The following is a 15019-nucleotide window of genomic DNA, read 5'->3' as shown; positions in this document are numbered from 1 at the left end:
CAATTTTCTGCAATGCACTGTGATGTGCATTTCCACAGGGCATGGACTGAAAGACCACACACAGACCTCCCCCAGACCCCAAACTGAGGTGCCTGAGATGAGCATGGGCACTGGTTGCATTAGGGGAGCCAACCTGTGGCTCTTGAGCCACCATGGCTTTTGCATAGTTCAGGTATGGCTCCCATGTTAAGCTACATCCCAACCTGGCACCATAACCTCCCTGGCACAAGAATTTAGTTTTTCCAGAAGCTAGCTCATAAACCCAGCTCATCTCCATCATCTAATGCAGTACAGGAGTCCTCAGAAAGCACTGTCCCTTCTTCTGGGTGAACTGTTCAGTTCAAGCAAAAGCTTGTCCTTTTCTCAGTGCTTCAAAATATGTAGTATATATTTTGTAGCTTCATGAAGATTTGTGCACAGGGCCCCTCACATCTGTAAAATTGTGTGTAATGAGTCATACTCTCTACCAGCCTGGCCTGCTGGCTCTCCTCTTATACAGTAAGAAGGAAGGAGTAGAGGTTTCTCTGGAGCTTTGCTTTGGAGAAAAATGTGCAAAATGTTTCAAGAGTTAGGCAAGGAAAAAACTATACTAAACTCAGTCAGTTATTGATCCAGAGCATCTAAATATAATCTAAGTACCTGGAGTCCCTGTAACTTTCAAATGAGTCAAGATAGACTTGATAGACCAGACAAGATATTGTGGCTCAATCCTTGAGTTTTCTGAGGAGGATGTTTTACAAGAACTGAAACTGCAGCAATACTCAGAGCAAAATTTTTACAGGTACTCTCAGTCCAAGTGAACTGCACTGGAACTCTTCTGCACTGTGCAGTAACTGGCTCTAATCACCTTTTCCTATGCCCTCTTTCATACTTTCTCCACCTTAGACTCACCTGCCCTTCATTATCTACCTTTCCCCCTCCTTTGTTTCTCTGTTTTCTGTATAGCTTATCCCCCCAGTTCAATCTTTACCCCCAAAATAGCCTCAGAGCAAAACACGGCACTAACTAACCCACGAAGGCAGGGCCATGCTATGTAGCGGGCCTCCTCCTTTATCAGGCCTTGGCACTACCGTAACAGGCAGAAAGCCTTGTGTGAAACTGTGATTCTTGGCTGTGGGAGAATAAACGCCAGAGAGCCGCAACACTATCACGGCTGGATGGCTTAGTCCAGTGTCTAATCTTGCCCATATTTTGGGACCTGTATATTGGGACCCCAGGTGTCACCCTTTCCCCTCAGGCACATCTTATTCCCCCTTGCTTTTGCACAATTTCCTCCTGTCCTTAGCATTGGCCTGCCCCTACTTGGACCACCTGGGCAAGCAACTGCTCCCTTCGCAGGCCCAACGGGGGGCCTATGGATCTGGGGTCTGCATTCACCCATTTCACACATCCCCAGGGGAAGGGATCAGAAGAAAAACTAACTGTCACTGCTCTCTAGCACCTAACCTGAGGCCAGGACCAAGCGCTGCCCACAGGCACAGCACCGGGAGCAGGCACGCCATGGTCCCCACCGCCCCGCTGGTGCCCCAGCACAACACTGGGGGTGCCCCATGCCTCAGGTTTTTCCGGAGACACAGTGACTGCCCAGCTGGTGTGGAAATTTCCTCTCCGGCAGTCCCAGCTGCCCTCAGTGGTAAATCACCCATGTGGGGGAGCAGGAGGGGTGTCGATAAGGCAGACGCTGTGTAATTCACCTCCCTTCTGCACTAGCGTAACAGGGCAGAAAAGGGCTGACACGTCTCTCGTGCTGCTGGTGGAGATGTTGGTAATTTAGTGTAGGGATGAATTAAAACAACCCCATCTGACATTGCCAAATGGCACACTTTTTTGCATCTTTTTTTTTCCATTAAGAATATCTTGGCTTTTAGTCCTGATCTGGATCTGAAAATAAAATGCCAGAATACAGGATTTTTCTCCTAGTTCAGAAATCCTTATTTTCACTCAGCTTTACTGCCTGATATGGGCTTGTTGGTACTATATCTTGGATTTGTCACAGAAAATACAAACAAGCAAACAAATGCAACAAAGAGAGAATATTGTCCTTCCTAGGTACAGTAGATACCTTTCTTGGGAAGACCAAAATGCCATGCGAGAAGCCAGCCCTTCACCACTGAATGTGATTTCCCTGGCTACACTATCAGAACCCATGATACTAAACATAATGCTACCCTGTTGCGCTGCAGGTTAACCACGATGCAGCTTCTGTCCTCTCTGCAAGTGCTAAGTTGTTATTTTTATCACATATTTAAGACAATGAGTGTGTCCAGCTCAGGCCTGGTCTATTTGCCTGAGGACTCTAATCAGACTCGTAGAAGTCCCCTATGGAGAAGATATGCTCTCAAAATATCAAACATGTGGAAGTTCAAATTATGTACTACCTGGGCTAACCCTTAGCTGTTGCGGCATCATGCCTTACAGACATCAGTGAGACTGGTATTCTTTTCCCTAAGTCACAGAGGAAGAAGAGTAGGGTTAAGGTGATTTAAAATGAGCTGTTGTAAAAGCTGTCTCTTCTTGCTTGATCCACCCTTGTTTTCGACACTTCCCTTGTCTCCCCTCCAACGCCGGCTCGGTGTTGACAGGTTCTCAGAGGACGGGTGATGGCCTTTTCTGACAGCAACATCAGATGTGGTTATGTGAAAAACACGACAGCTTTGCAGTGACTGCAGGATCGATTTGTTTTTTTTTGGGGGGGGGAGGGGTTCATTAGTCAACAGGCAAAAGGAAAAGCTGCTGTGTTTTGCAACAACTCTACAAGAACGAGATAAAAGTAATTCTTGTGGGTACAGAGGGAAAAAGAAAAGCTGAGGTGCTTCAAAATAAAACAGGGAGCAAGCCACTTTGTTAGGCCGGACAGTTGAGATGACAGTAAACAGCAAAGACATCAGCATGCATCCTGATGGCAAAATTTCATGGCCCAGGCATCTGGATGATGTGGGCCATTTTCTACATGTTAAATTATTCCCCCTGAAAGGAAAGAGCCTCGTGCTGCCTTCGCAGACAGGCTTCTGCGAGGCACTTCGCATGCTGAGGGTGATGTAGGTGAGGCTGCCATCAGGAGACGATGTGGCAAGTGGGAACGAATCAAAGTGACTCGTCTTTGTACATTCGCAATGGAGACTGAGTCATTATCATTCATCACCAGCCCAGTTGGTGTGTTCATTCTGGTGACAGTTGTTTTCAGGAAAGAGAACAGCTTTTGACGCCTTTTAATTCCCAAAAATAAAAGAAAAAAGGGCTATCAAGGTAACAAGCATCCAGAAAGGCTGACTGAAAACAGTGTGCAAGGAAATAACTTTAAGTCCCAGGGAAATGTAGCACAAAAGGGAAATGCCACAATAACCAGGACAGCATGGCTTGCTCCTTCAGGTTTCTGAAGGAAATGGTAAATGGCTAAAACTTTCCATGCTCAATTTATAAACGAGCTACAATTGCAGGGCAGCACAGAAAAATTCGCATTTCTTTTATAGGGCATTTGTTCCAGATTTTTTCCTGCTGGGCTGGCTGTGTATTTTGAGTAATTCACATCTCTATGTGTGGCATCACTAATCTTAAAGCTTATTTGAATCAAGCCCCCCAAAACCTCAGCAGGAACACTGAAGCCTCTTCTGGTCCGTGTTGGTCTCAGAGACTGAAATGTGGCTCCGCAGCACCCGGGGCAGGTTAGCCATTGACTTTACAGGGGTTCAAGACTGCTCCCGTACACCCTCCTGCTGTTTCAAGGAAATGATAAGGCAATGGCCGCCCATTGCCGGGAGCAGCCCTGCTCAGGAAGTGTTTCAATGCAAGGTACGCAGTGTGACTCTCTGATCTTTAGCACTTCTCCTTTCCCTTTCCCTTCAGCACCCTCTTCACATTTTGGCCCAGCCACCCTCTGCAAGCTCAGTGGTTTCGAGCTGTGCAGCACCCTGACCCTGTCCACCTTTGAGGAGACAGCACTCAGAGGGGCCCTTTCCCCTTGCAGCGGACTCCCCTCCCTCCACATCAGTGCTTTGTCGCTGCATCTTGCCCTTCACTAATTTATTATTCCTGTTCTGATATCTCTTTCCTTTTTTCTTTTTTTTTTTTACTGCTCCCTTCTTCCACTGTGTCTTCTCATCCTCCTGTAATGGTGCCTCCTTCTTTTCACCACTTTCTTCTTTTACTTAATATCACTTAAACTGAAGGAGGCCTTTACTGAGGCAGAAGTATGTTCCTGTTGAGTGCGGTAGAGTGCAGCTAACACCTAATCAGAGATGGTCCTTGCTTGAAAAAAATCACTTCAAATAAACGAGACTGGAAAAAGGGTGAGGGGAGAAATTTAGAAAGGAGAAGTGATTTTCACAAGTCTATTCAGCAGGGCCAGACCTAAGTCTTCTCTCCTATACATCAGTTCAAGCTGTCTTTTTTCCCCTGTGGGGACTTAAGCAGATGTAATTTTAAAGCAAAGAAAAGCAAGATAGGGTCCTCCTAGGAGGTGATTGTGTCAAAGATGCTGCACTGCTGCGCCAGCACTGCTAGGCGGAGGAACACACTAGCAGCCATGCCACGCCACACCACCACAAAGCAATCCTCAGAGGCTCTTGGCTTCTGCCACACCAGCCAAGAAAACCCAGCTCCCTGCCCTTGGCAAGACAACGTCCTGAGGGGAGCTCAGCTGCGAGGCAGCACGGGACAGGGAGGGAGAAGGCGGAGTTCTGCTGCAAGGCATCATGGCTCTCCAAGGCCTGGGAGGCAGCTTCGTTGAAGCTCAGAGGAAGGGCAGAGCCAAGAAGGGGACTTTGGCCTTCCTGCAAAGCCAAAAGTTCTGCCAGAGGATTTGCTGCAGGAATTAGTGAGCAAGGACCTAAGGCCAGTGCTGGGGTTGGTTAGATACCCTAAATGGACTTGCCTTGTCTTCTCTCTTGTCTTCTCCATCTGGGTTTGTTTAAGCTGTGAACTGCCTAGGAGACTGACTGTCTCCATTTTCAGCCCTGCAGAAACCTACTGTTAGAGTTTTTTTTTAAAAAAGCGTAATAATTAAAGATGAGCTCATTATATCTGCTCGTGACTCATCTATTGGAAGCTGTAGTGAACACCACTGCTGTGCTGAAAGTCTCTCTTTCACGGGTGTGGCGACACGTGCAATTACTAGACTGAGTAATCAAAAGTCAGTACAGGTTTATTGTCACTACAAATTAACTTCTGATAGCAGAGATGTGAGAGATTACCAGTCTTAGGCCCCAGTCCTGTATGTGCACACACACGCACATGAAGAAACCTGTGAGTGGCCCCAATGAAGCCAGCAGGACTATTCAAGGCTCAAGCATTACCTGAAGCCTAAATGTATTTTTGTGCAAGTCTAGAGGTAAGCTAGTTTGTGGGCATGGTCCTCGCATAGACTGAGAGACCTGGCAGGAGAGAGTCCGCTTGCTTTATAAAATTCAGAAGATGCAGCGGAAGATGAGGACCAAAGTGATGCAGAACTAGTACTGACAGAAATATTCAAATAATATGCCTATTATTGACAGAAAGCGAGTTTTACTTCAGATATTTTTGCATTAATCACCTGATCATCGGGAGGGTCCTCAAGTTTGGTAGTGCAGCAAAAATGATAACTCGGGGAAGCTTATGTCCCTGCTAGTGATTCTGTCCATGAGACAACTGGAATTGCCTATAGCTTTTCAACTTGTCCAAATTCCCATTGTCACACACAGGTGCAAAAGTGCTCTCACTGTTGCCATGCTAAATAAAAAATAAAATCCTGTGAACGCATGACACTGACAGAGCCGGGGAGTTTACTCTGGTCAAATTGTCTCTGCAGTGAAACTGAGCTGCTCTACAGATGGACAAGTGTGAGCTATTCCCTGGCTCTACCACTGCCACCAGAAAGGATTCACATTCATATGCAAAACCCCCCACGCTCAGAGTTGACACTGTTGCTGTACAGCAGCATTTGCTGCAATAAGGCAGTGAGGGCAGTGTGCATTTGGAGCCTGTCCTGCCTGCACCTGCTCTCAAAACTAACTCCTCTCTCAGCATTAGGAGCACCCCACCTCAAAACCGATCACAAAGGCTGTCAGCAAAAACAAGAAGCGTTATTCATATGAATGAGTCTATTTTCATAAGTGCAGATGCGGAAGCTGTTACCACCAAAATGTTTAGGAAACTGGTAAAAGGAAACAGTCTTTCTGTAGCATAGGAACCAGCTCAAGCATTCGGCTCTTGGGCTGCTCCCTTGAGCTGTGTCCTAGCCACGATGCAGCATGCCCAAGAGGATCCAACTGCACCCGGAGAAGAAGATGATGCCTTTGGGGAAGGTAAAGTGATCTTTTATTAAACTAATCCTTCTCCTGCTCGGACCAGAGACAGGTTTCTAGCTTTGGTGATATTTCTCGGATAAACGTGAACTTCTCTACGGGCTCCAAGGTCACAGGGTGATCAGGAAAAAGACTTTCTTTTCTGCCCAAGAGAATGGAGAACAAAAGCTTACCAGATACAATAAAATAACTTTCACATCAGTTCAGCAGCTTGCTTCCTCAGCAAGGAGGTTACTGCAGAAGAAGAAAGTTGGGGGGACACCAAGTATATTTTCTACAGTGGTTGCACTATGCAAAGTAGTGTGTTCGGCATTCAATGCTGCAGGTGCAGCTGTTACTAAAGGAGTTGGGTCTATGCATAGGGGCTGAAGGTGACTTGCTACCTAATTTTTTTGAGCAAAATTAGCCTCCTCCTTTCTGACTGCCACAACCCAGGGCACAGAGTCAGTGCTGTAATTACTTATCCCTAAAAAGGTTTTGACCTGAACCTGATTCTTCACTGTCTTGCATCCTGTGCCACCATTTATGCATGTACCAAATGCTACTAGAGCAAAATGGAAGAGGCGCAGATAAGACTGGCTAGAGAAGAAGGACGAATCTAGCCCTCAGTGGCTAATTCCCTGCCATTGCTCACTGCTCCCCTTTGTGTTTGAGTGGAGGCCGGGGGGAGAACCTGCTCATGCAAATCTTCTCCCAGCCCTTAATAGTTTCCAAGGGAGTTGAAAGCACAAAGAGCTGCCTGGATCAGCTCCAAAGACTGTGAACCTTTAAACTCACTTTCAGCACAGCTTCAGCAAACCTCATTTAAACAAAGCTTAGCTGTGGTTGGTATGGAAAACTTAGCAGTGAATAGTGCCAAATCAAGTTATCTGAGCCTCAGTGAAGACATCGACATAGAAAAGAAAGCAGTTTCAGTGATGTACTGCCTGTATTCAAATACCTTTCTCACATAAATATCTCTACTCTGTGACGTAGTCCTAGCTCAGGAGGGCAATGGATTTGCGGAAAGCAGAGGTCAAAACATTTTCATTCAGACAAAAATCATAATAGTCAAGAGAAGATCTGATGCCGCTGGGCAAATCAACTTATATTAAAAGCACCCTGTTGCATTCCTTATAACTTACCCTCACACAGGTGGTGACTGCTTCCAGCAGCAAGCCAAACCCATGCTCCAATTCAATATAGACATTTTTAAGTGCTCTGAAGAGCCGGTGGGATTTAGGCTTCATTGCTCTGTTTCTGAAACCTGTAGCCTATGTTCTTAATTAGAAATGCAGTGGGGGAGGAGAGAAATGTGTACAGGTTATTTGACATTTATATTGCATTATCTAAAGGCAAAGATACAGCTCTTCTGAAATCTTTTCCAGCCTCTCAGCTAAGTTGTTTCTGGCAGGGCCAATCTAGCAATAGTTAGAGTAGGCTGGCCTTTCAAAGGCAGGAAAATTTTTAAAGACCTTTCTATGACGCTGCTTGGAGCAGGAGTTCGGACTAGATGGCCTCTGGAGGTCTCTTCCAACCTGAATTATCCTATGACCCTACGAGGCTGGCGATAGCCTCTTCAGTTCGTCTGTGTGCAAGCGAGAACAGATTTACCCCGGCTGTACTCTCAACCCGAGAGTCTGCTTTGCAGACTTGCCAGGTGAAAGGCCCAAATAAACAGGGCACTGCTCTATCCTCCTCCTTCAGCCTTCTCTCCTTTCTCGTCAGTGGGTTAGCAGGGAAACATTAAATTTTTGGCTGTTATTTCTGCAGCACTGTTGACCCTGGGAGAGCCAGGTCACTCCCCCAGGCTGGGTGGGATCCAAGCAGGGAGTAGCAAGGCCCATTTCGGTCATGGGGCACCCCCACTCAGGTGGGAAGAAATAGGCAAGTAGTAGCCGCGGGAACCCCAGCAGCGCTGACGTTGGGAGGGAGGGAGTGCTGGGCCTGCAGAAATCCTGCGCAGCCACACAGGTAACGCCGCTCCTCCCTCTTGTCCCTTTGGCTGAGCTACCGGGGCCTCACGGATCCAGCCGTGCTGGGTGGTGGATCCGCTTGTGTCACCCAGGAGAAAAAAGTTCATCTATTGGCTTAGAGGTAGGAGGAAGCACAACTCAGCACCCGAACTCCCAAAAGAAGTTAATCCTGTGTAGGGCTGTGCCAGCATGCTTGCTCTTACTCCTGTTTAGGCTGAGATTGGACGTCAAAAAAGATGTCATTTTATGACCATACAAGAAATCTGTTTAAAATTTTCCCTGTCAGAAACTTGCTAATTTTGGCAATGTTGGGGGGTTGGGTGTTTCTCTCCTGGTAACTCAGAAGGAATATGAACTTCAGACAAGAGAGGCAGAGCCAGCACCTACGGTGACACCCAAAACCTCAAAATGAAGAGACACGTAGACCAGCCAAAACATAGTCATAGGTTTTCAGGCCAGATGGAGCCACTTGTCAGTTGCTGAGCTCTGACTTTCAGCTTCGCACAGACTCTTTTTGAGTTGTCCCAGCGGTTAGCTATTATCACAGTTAAAAATAGCTGCGTCTTACTTCTAATGTAATATTTCTCTAGTTTTTGGAGTTTGCTGCTCTCTTGTGCAGGAGAGCAAGGACCTCACTACTACTATACAGATATTTCTCATAAAACTATCAATAGACTGCATTCAGAACACTCTTACCCCACTTACCCCACTCTTACCACTTACCCCAACATTGTGCCATCTGTAAAATCAGTCAGTCACAATTTAAAGTGTCGTTCAAGGTCATTGAAAAAAAGTGTTAAATCCCATGGGGACAGACCCAATCTGTGCAGGTCCTCACTAGCAACTGGCACCCCTGCTGGTTCCTCAGCTAGATTAGATCTGTGAGACTTGCTTTGCAACCTTTCTGCATGTCCCAAATTGATCTAATCTCATTCAAATTTCTTAGGCAAGACCTCATGCAGTGCCATGTCACATTTCTTACAGAAGCCCAAGCATAGTATCAACACAATTATTTTCTGTGAAACTTTCTATGAAAGTGCCATTGATTATATTCCATGTCCTTTAATTTTGATTATATGACTCCTGCATCCGCTATTTCATGACTAAGCCAGGATCACTGTCAAGCTATCACACTGTTAGTGACAGAATATTAACTCATAGTTCTCTGGAAATCCCATGATGTTGCAAGTTTTTTGAAAATCAACAAAGAGTTCCCTGAATAGTTTTTTTTTTTAAGCTGTAGTGTAAAATCCTTCTTCGAGAAAGATAAAGGGAAAATATTTTCCCATTGATACAGACTATAATCCAGCTCTGACACTTTACCACATGCAAACAAAAATATTTGTAGAATACTTCTGTATTTTCTGCAGTATTATCGATGATTCCAGCATTTTCACCTACTAATAGTCCAAAGCATTGTTTTTCCTTACTGTACATTGAAATCCCAGGCCACATAGCTGGATGACAAAGTATATACAGAGTATAATATACATATCTTCACATAAACTCAGGCTGACTCTTGCAATAGCTATTCAAAGCTCGAAGGTGTTCATCCTGAAAGAAGATCTCTTAGTTAATTTGCTTGTTTTCTAGTAACAGCCTTGCCCTTACATTTTGCTATCTACTTTGAAGGATCTGAGGAGACTTTGCAGATGACTATGCTTAGGTTCAGTGAAGTGCAACTACCTCTTCTCTGAAACAAGGTCATTGTTTAATAGAGCACAGCTGCATTATGCAAAAGTTTAGAGAAGGAACTATTTTAGCCACTTGAAAGTACAGCTGGTGATAGGTTTCATTTCTTTCATGGCCTTAATCACTATACTAATTCAAGGAGAGTGACTTAAGTCTTACATACAGTCAATATACCTATTTTGGGGAAAACACTTTTTAATTTTTAGTGACTGTAAGTGCCTGAGATTTTGGCATGATATTTCATTAAAAACACATCACTTCCAGCAGCAGAAAGCTTTCCCTTATCTTGTAGCCAAACAGACACGAGTTTTCCTAAGGTCTGTCTAAACTGAGGGACTTGGGAACACTTCTGCAGCTTCTGGGTCTAGGCACAATCCCTGGCCATAGGCTGACAGCTTGCTGGAATGAGATTTGGGTGTGAGTCAGCTCTCTTGACAGGCTCTGGTGTCCACAGAGAAGAAAGCTGAGTGCTCACATAGGATAGGAGGCATAACACCATGCCTCCAGCACAGTCTAGGACCAGGGCTCTGGCACAGCGGGTCCTCAGAGATCAACTCAGATACATCTATGCACAGAGTCTGCAAGCCCTCAGCTCTACACTGCAAGCACATGGGCCCAGGCATTTAGTTAGCACTGATCAATGTATCTAGACTGAGAATGCACAGAATTAGAAATTAGACTGTGATTTATTACAGCGATTACAGACCTTTTCATACAGCTGCTCCACAGTGACCTCTCCTCACATCTGCATTTCCCACCTCCTGTCTACGCCTTCTGGCTGTACCTATGGTAACTGACCTACTTTTCAGTTGTTCCCATAAAGCCAACACAAAATCCAGTCAATGTTTCCAAAGTATGGAGAAAAAAATGCAAAGCTGTCTTTTTCATAATGTTGAGTAAGTAAGTGCCCCAGTGCAGTAGACAAGTGCCCTATTTTAGACAGTGCACAGCTAGGTGTCGGAGTCCCAGAGGTCCTCTCCTTGCCCAATACCGATGTGCTGCTATGGCACACAGACACTCTCCCAGCACTGCTGTCCATCAAGGCTCCCAGCAGAACTGTAATTACATCAAACTTTTAAAGTATGTTTAAAAAATGTGCAAGATGACTTAACATCCTTGTGAGCTTTCCTTTTTAAGAGAGAAAAGAATTTTAGCTCTGGGGTTTGGGATCAGCTTTGAAGCTTAGCTGAAATGAAATGTAGCTACTGCTCATGGTTACATGCTCTGCCTGATGTATTGTAACATACCTGCTGACGTTAGAGAAAAATGAGGAAAAAGCCTTGGATGCAATCTGAAAGTTGAGACATGCTCTTCATTCAGCAGCAGTGCAGGTTAATCAATCTTTTCTTTGCCCAAAATAAAACAAGATGCCCTTCTTTCCTTGGAAATATAGCTCAATGACTTGTCTGAAGTCGCATGGGAGGGTCAACGTCATGGCTTGTCCATGAACCATCAGACTAGGCTTCTTTCCATGCCGTAGCCATCCAGCAGTTCACCCACCACAGCCAGCCACACTTTGCTGAGAGATAGCTAATGTATATCCACTTGCACAGAGTCTATCAGACTGATGCAACTTCAAGCAAATTATGTCTGTTGAGGATATTCATGTGTACATATCAGCACTGTATTGCAGGGGATGTGTACCTCAAAGAAACATAGAGACATCCTCCCTCTTATATTTTCACCCAAAACAATATTTTACACATCTCCATTTGCTAAAACACTGAATGCCAAATACCTAAGAAGTCTTCAGTAATGATCAACATCTATGCCATGGGTGCTTCTGCTTTCTGACTACTGGGAGGTTATGGATAAATGTTCTGAAAATCTTTACAGCTCCCCACCAGCCCTACCTGTCCTTTCAGCTTATCTCATGTTGCCAGAGAAAGAGAATGCGTATGGCATACTCACTGCAGTGTAAGGAAAGAAAAATCCCAACACTTCATCACCAAGGCAACACTGTTTACTTGAACTAGATAGATAGATCTCAATAAGAGATGTTTAGCCCCTAAGCTCAGATTTAAAGCATAGTTCAACAACAACACGGACAGACCTACTTAGCAAGCAGGGCAAGGATGGTGCTGAGAAGAGGGTGTGACATATGGAGCATGTATGGTTATTCCTGTTTATGCTAAATGCTTCACTCACCTGCTTCTTACAGCTGCTTCTTTTGGGTTTTGGTCAATGGGCAGATACAGAGTTATGCAGAGCTGTGGGAGCCTGTTGTGGCTGAGAGTCAGTGTGAGCCACAGTCCCCACCCTGGATGCCCCCACGCTGAGCCCTCGCAAGCCTCTGCTCCTCAGCGCTTCAGCTGGCCCCTGGCAGCTGGAGCGTTATTTTTAACAGAGCATGAAGCTCCACATTTGCAGCAGAAATGATTGATTCCATGATGCCTGGGATTTAAAAATAATCAAAATCAGAGACACTTTCTACTTTGTTGTCTCCCTATTTTTTAGTTAAAGGCCTTTGATCCTTTTTTTTTTTCTCTGTATCTTGAAGGCAACTTATTTGGTTCACATCTGTTGACAATATTTCTAGATCACTAATAATAACAGCAAAGGGGGAAAAAAAACAGGTTGAATAAGTGGCATTTAACCAGTCCTCAGAGAAAAGAAGAAGGTACTTACAAGCCAGTTAGAAACCACTTACAAGGTGTACTCAGACAATCTGTTAGGCTTTCAAAACAAGTGTCTGGCCAAAATTTGAAACAAAATTGCCATTCTTTCCAAGGGCTTTTTAATGTTTTTAGGTTGTCTCTGTAAAAAGCTCGGTGAAATGCAAGTTCTTTGTTGTCCAGTGCCATTATTAAAGTAACAAAATAAATGTAGCTGGGTTAGAATGAGTTGATGGCATAAACAACTTCACTCCTTTAACAATTCAAGGCACAGTTCATAGTCTGTGAAATAAGCTTCCGCCTGCATATATGCTAAAAACAAAGGTTTTGTGGTTGGTGTATCAAGGGTGTGACAGTCACAAAACAACAGGGTGAGGAAGTGCAGAGTTAAAGGCTACCAGTGAAAACAGAAAATAAATTAAAGAGACAGGACAGAGTAGTCAAGCACTTGACAGTGTCACAGAGGCACTAAAAATTGATAACGGGATGATTTCCTTATAGGAGGATTTCCCCTATGTCTCATCATGCGCTTAGGGGTGGGTGAGGTTGTCAGGCTCCAAACAGTTTTAAGCAACATTTACAAAGCTCCCAAGTCTTGATCTGGCATTGAAGGAGAGCGATCAAATGATTTGGACAAGGGTCCCACTGTGGCTGTTTTCCAAACAATCGTTTTCGCTGTCGAAATTCACAGCTCTACCTAAAGACCTTCTGGCAGAAGGCTGTGCCTCTGTGCGTGTGGGTGTGCATTTGTGCCCCCGGAGAAGGTCGGGTCGGCAGGCTGCACCAAAACATTTACTCTCTGAAGAGCTACTGATATTCCTGTGCCTTTGGCAGCGGGATAACAGGTGAAGCAAAACCACTACGGAAATCCGGAGCACAACAGGCCTGAGTTGCATAACTTACAAATATGAAAAGGGGCTGAGAGTGGCACAGTGGGGTTTAATTGCAAGTAGCCTGGAAATTGGAAAGTTCAGCTCCAGAGCTTAGGAAGTGATACCTACAGTTTAAATAACCAGTAAAAAGAATCGAACCTCCCTGAAAAGACAAAAGGCAAGGGGAAAAAGAAAGGAAACTGCAAGAGACCGAGTAGAATAGAAAGGGAGAATTTTGAAGAAGTCTCACTGGGAACCAACCCCTGCCTGAACAACTGGCAGAGGAATAAACACATCTGGACTGCATCCAAATTTGGGCAGTCTGAATGACCTCATTTCCAACTTTATTAGATATTGTTTCCTATGTCCTCAAGCTGGTTTCCTTAGGTTCCCCATAGAGTCAATAGTGTGTGTGTGTGTGTGTGTGTGTGTGTGCCCTGCAGCAACCATTTACCATCACAGCGATGCTCTGCTTGGCCTCACATGCTTTGCCTCTAAACAGGACTTCGTAGCTGAGGTACTGCGTACACAAAGGCAGGTTGCCACAGCAGTCGGTGCTGGCCACAGCAGTGTTTTTATTTTCGCCCCGCCAGCTGCTGGGAAAACAGTTGGTTTTTGCCCTGCTGCTTGGCAGGGACAGTTCAGCACCCAGGTGGTTCCCGCAGCATTGCTGACCAGACCCACGCGTGGCCGGCACCACGGGAACCACCAAATCTAGGCCTTTGCTGCCCACGTAACTACATCGCACGATCCTGGCTAGAATTAACAAAGACCCACCCCGAAACTCTACAGTACAGGGAGGAAGGTACCGAAAATACCCCAACCCCTAAACGCTCAACCTCCCTGAGCCTGGACCCTCTGCGAAATGACCACCCTGTGAAGCAAAACTGTCAGCTGCACCAAAAGCCTCAGTCTGTCTGAGGTGCATGTAACATCGCAAACAAGTACTTGCAACACCTCCCATTTCGTCATGCGAGGCTCCTCTTTCGGCGAGGCCTGTCTTCCTGCCTCCCCTGTGACCACAGCGAAGGGGAAGCAGCCAGAAGCAACAAGCTTTTGTGCAAGCATTTCCATGATGCCCCCAATTCTAATAAACTGCTTGTGAAAGGGACTCTCCCTTCCTGAAATCTCATGCACTCCTTTCTTCATACTGCACAATATGGAAGTGAAAAATCCCACCCTTCCACTGAGGAGCGCACCTATAATTCAAGAACTGCTGCAACCGAGTTAAAATACAGGAGCTCCCTGAAGGGATCTGTCAGAGCCTCCCATTACAGAAAAGAGAGTGACAGCCTCTCAAAGGAATTAGACAGGATGCCTAAAAAAATCTGTGAAAACATTAAAGTTATCATATTCACGAAATTTTCAGAGGACTCCTATAGAAGCCTGTTAGAGATGGTCTTATAAAAATGTATGTCATTCCCCTAAAGCTATTCAAAGTTTGTGAATAAAAAGCATGTGGCTAATGAGGTCATTTAGCATACAGAGTCCATGGAATAAATGTAGTTTTGTTCTCATCTTTCTCATTTCATGACAGTTCAGTGCATAGCTCTACTGCAAACATGGACGTGACCTAGCAGGCACTGTGTTTGTCTTAGCACTGTTGT

At 45.2% G+C, this 15019-nt stretch overlaps 1 protein-coding gene across 2 annotated transcripts in view; it reads left to right on the top strand.

Moving 5' to 3' along the window:
• The first annotated feature begins 6163 nt into the window (after window positions 1-6163).
• The window catches only part of RIPOR2 (RHO family interacting cell polarization regulator 2), a 74919-nt gene continuing 66063 nt past the window's right edge, over window positions 6164-15019 (top strand). For both annotated transcript variants that reach the window (XM_067290917.1, XM_067290916.1), the window contains exon 1: window positions 6164-6278. In XM_067290917.1, coding sequence (XP_067147018.1) covers window positions 6218-6278 — 61 coding nt within the window. In that variant the 5' untranslated portion in view covers window positions 6164-6217. The remainder of the gene's footprint in view (window positions 6279-15019) is intronic.

The sequence above is a fragment of the Apteryx mantelli genome, chromosome 2, assembly GCF_036417845.1.
Source record: "Apteryx mantelli isolate bAptMan1 chromosome 2, bAptMan1.hap1, whole genome shotgun sequence".
Classification (NCBI taxonomy): domain Eukaryota; kingdom Metazoa; phylum Chordata; class Aves; order Apterygiformes; family Apterygidae; genus Apteryx; species Apteryx mantelli.
Note: the sequence above shows the minus strand (reverse complement) of the source record. Positions and strands in the feature narration are given on the sequence as shown.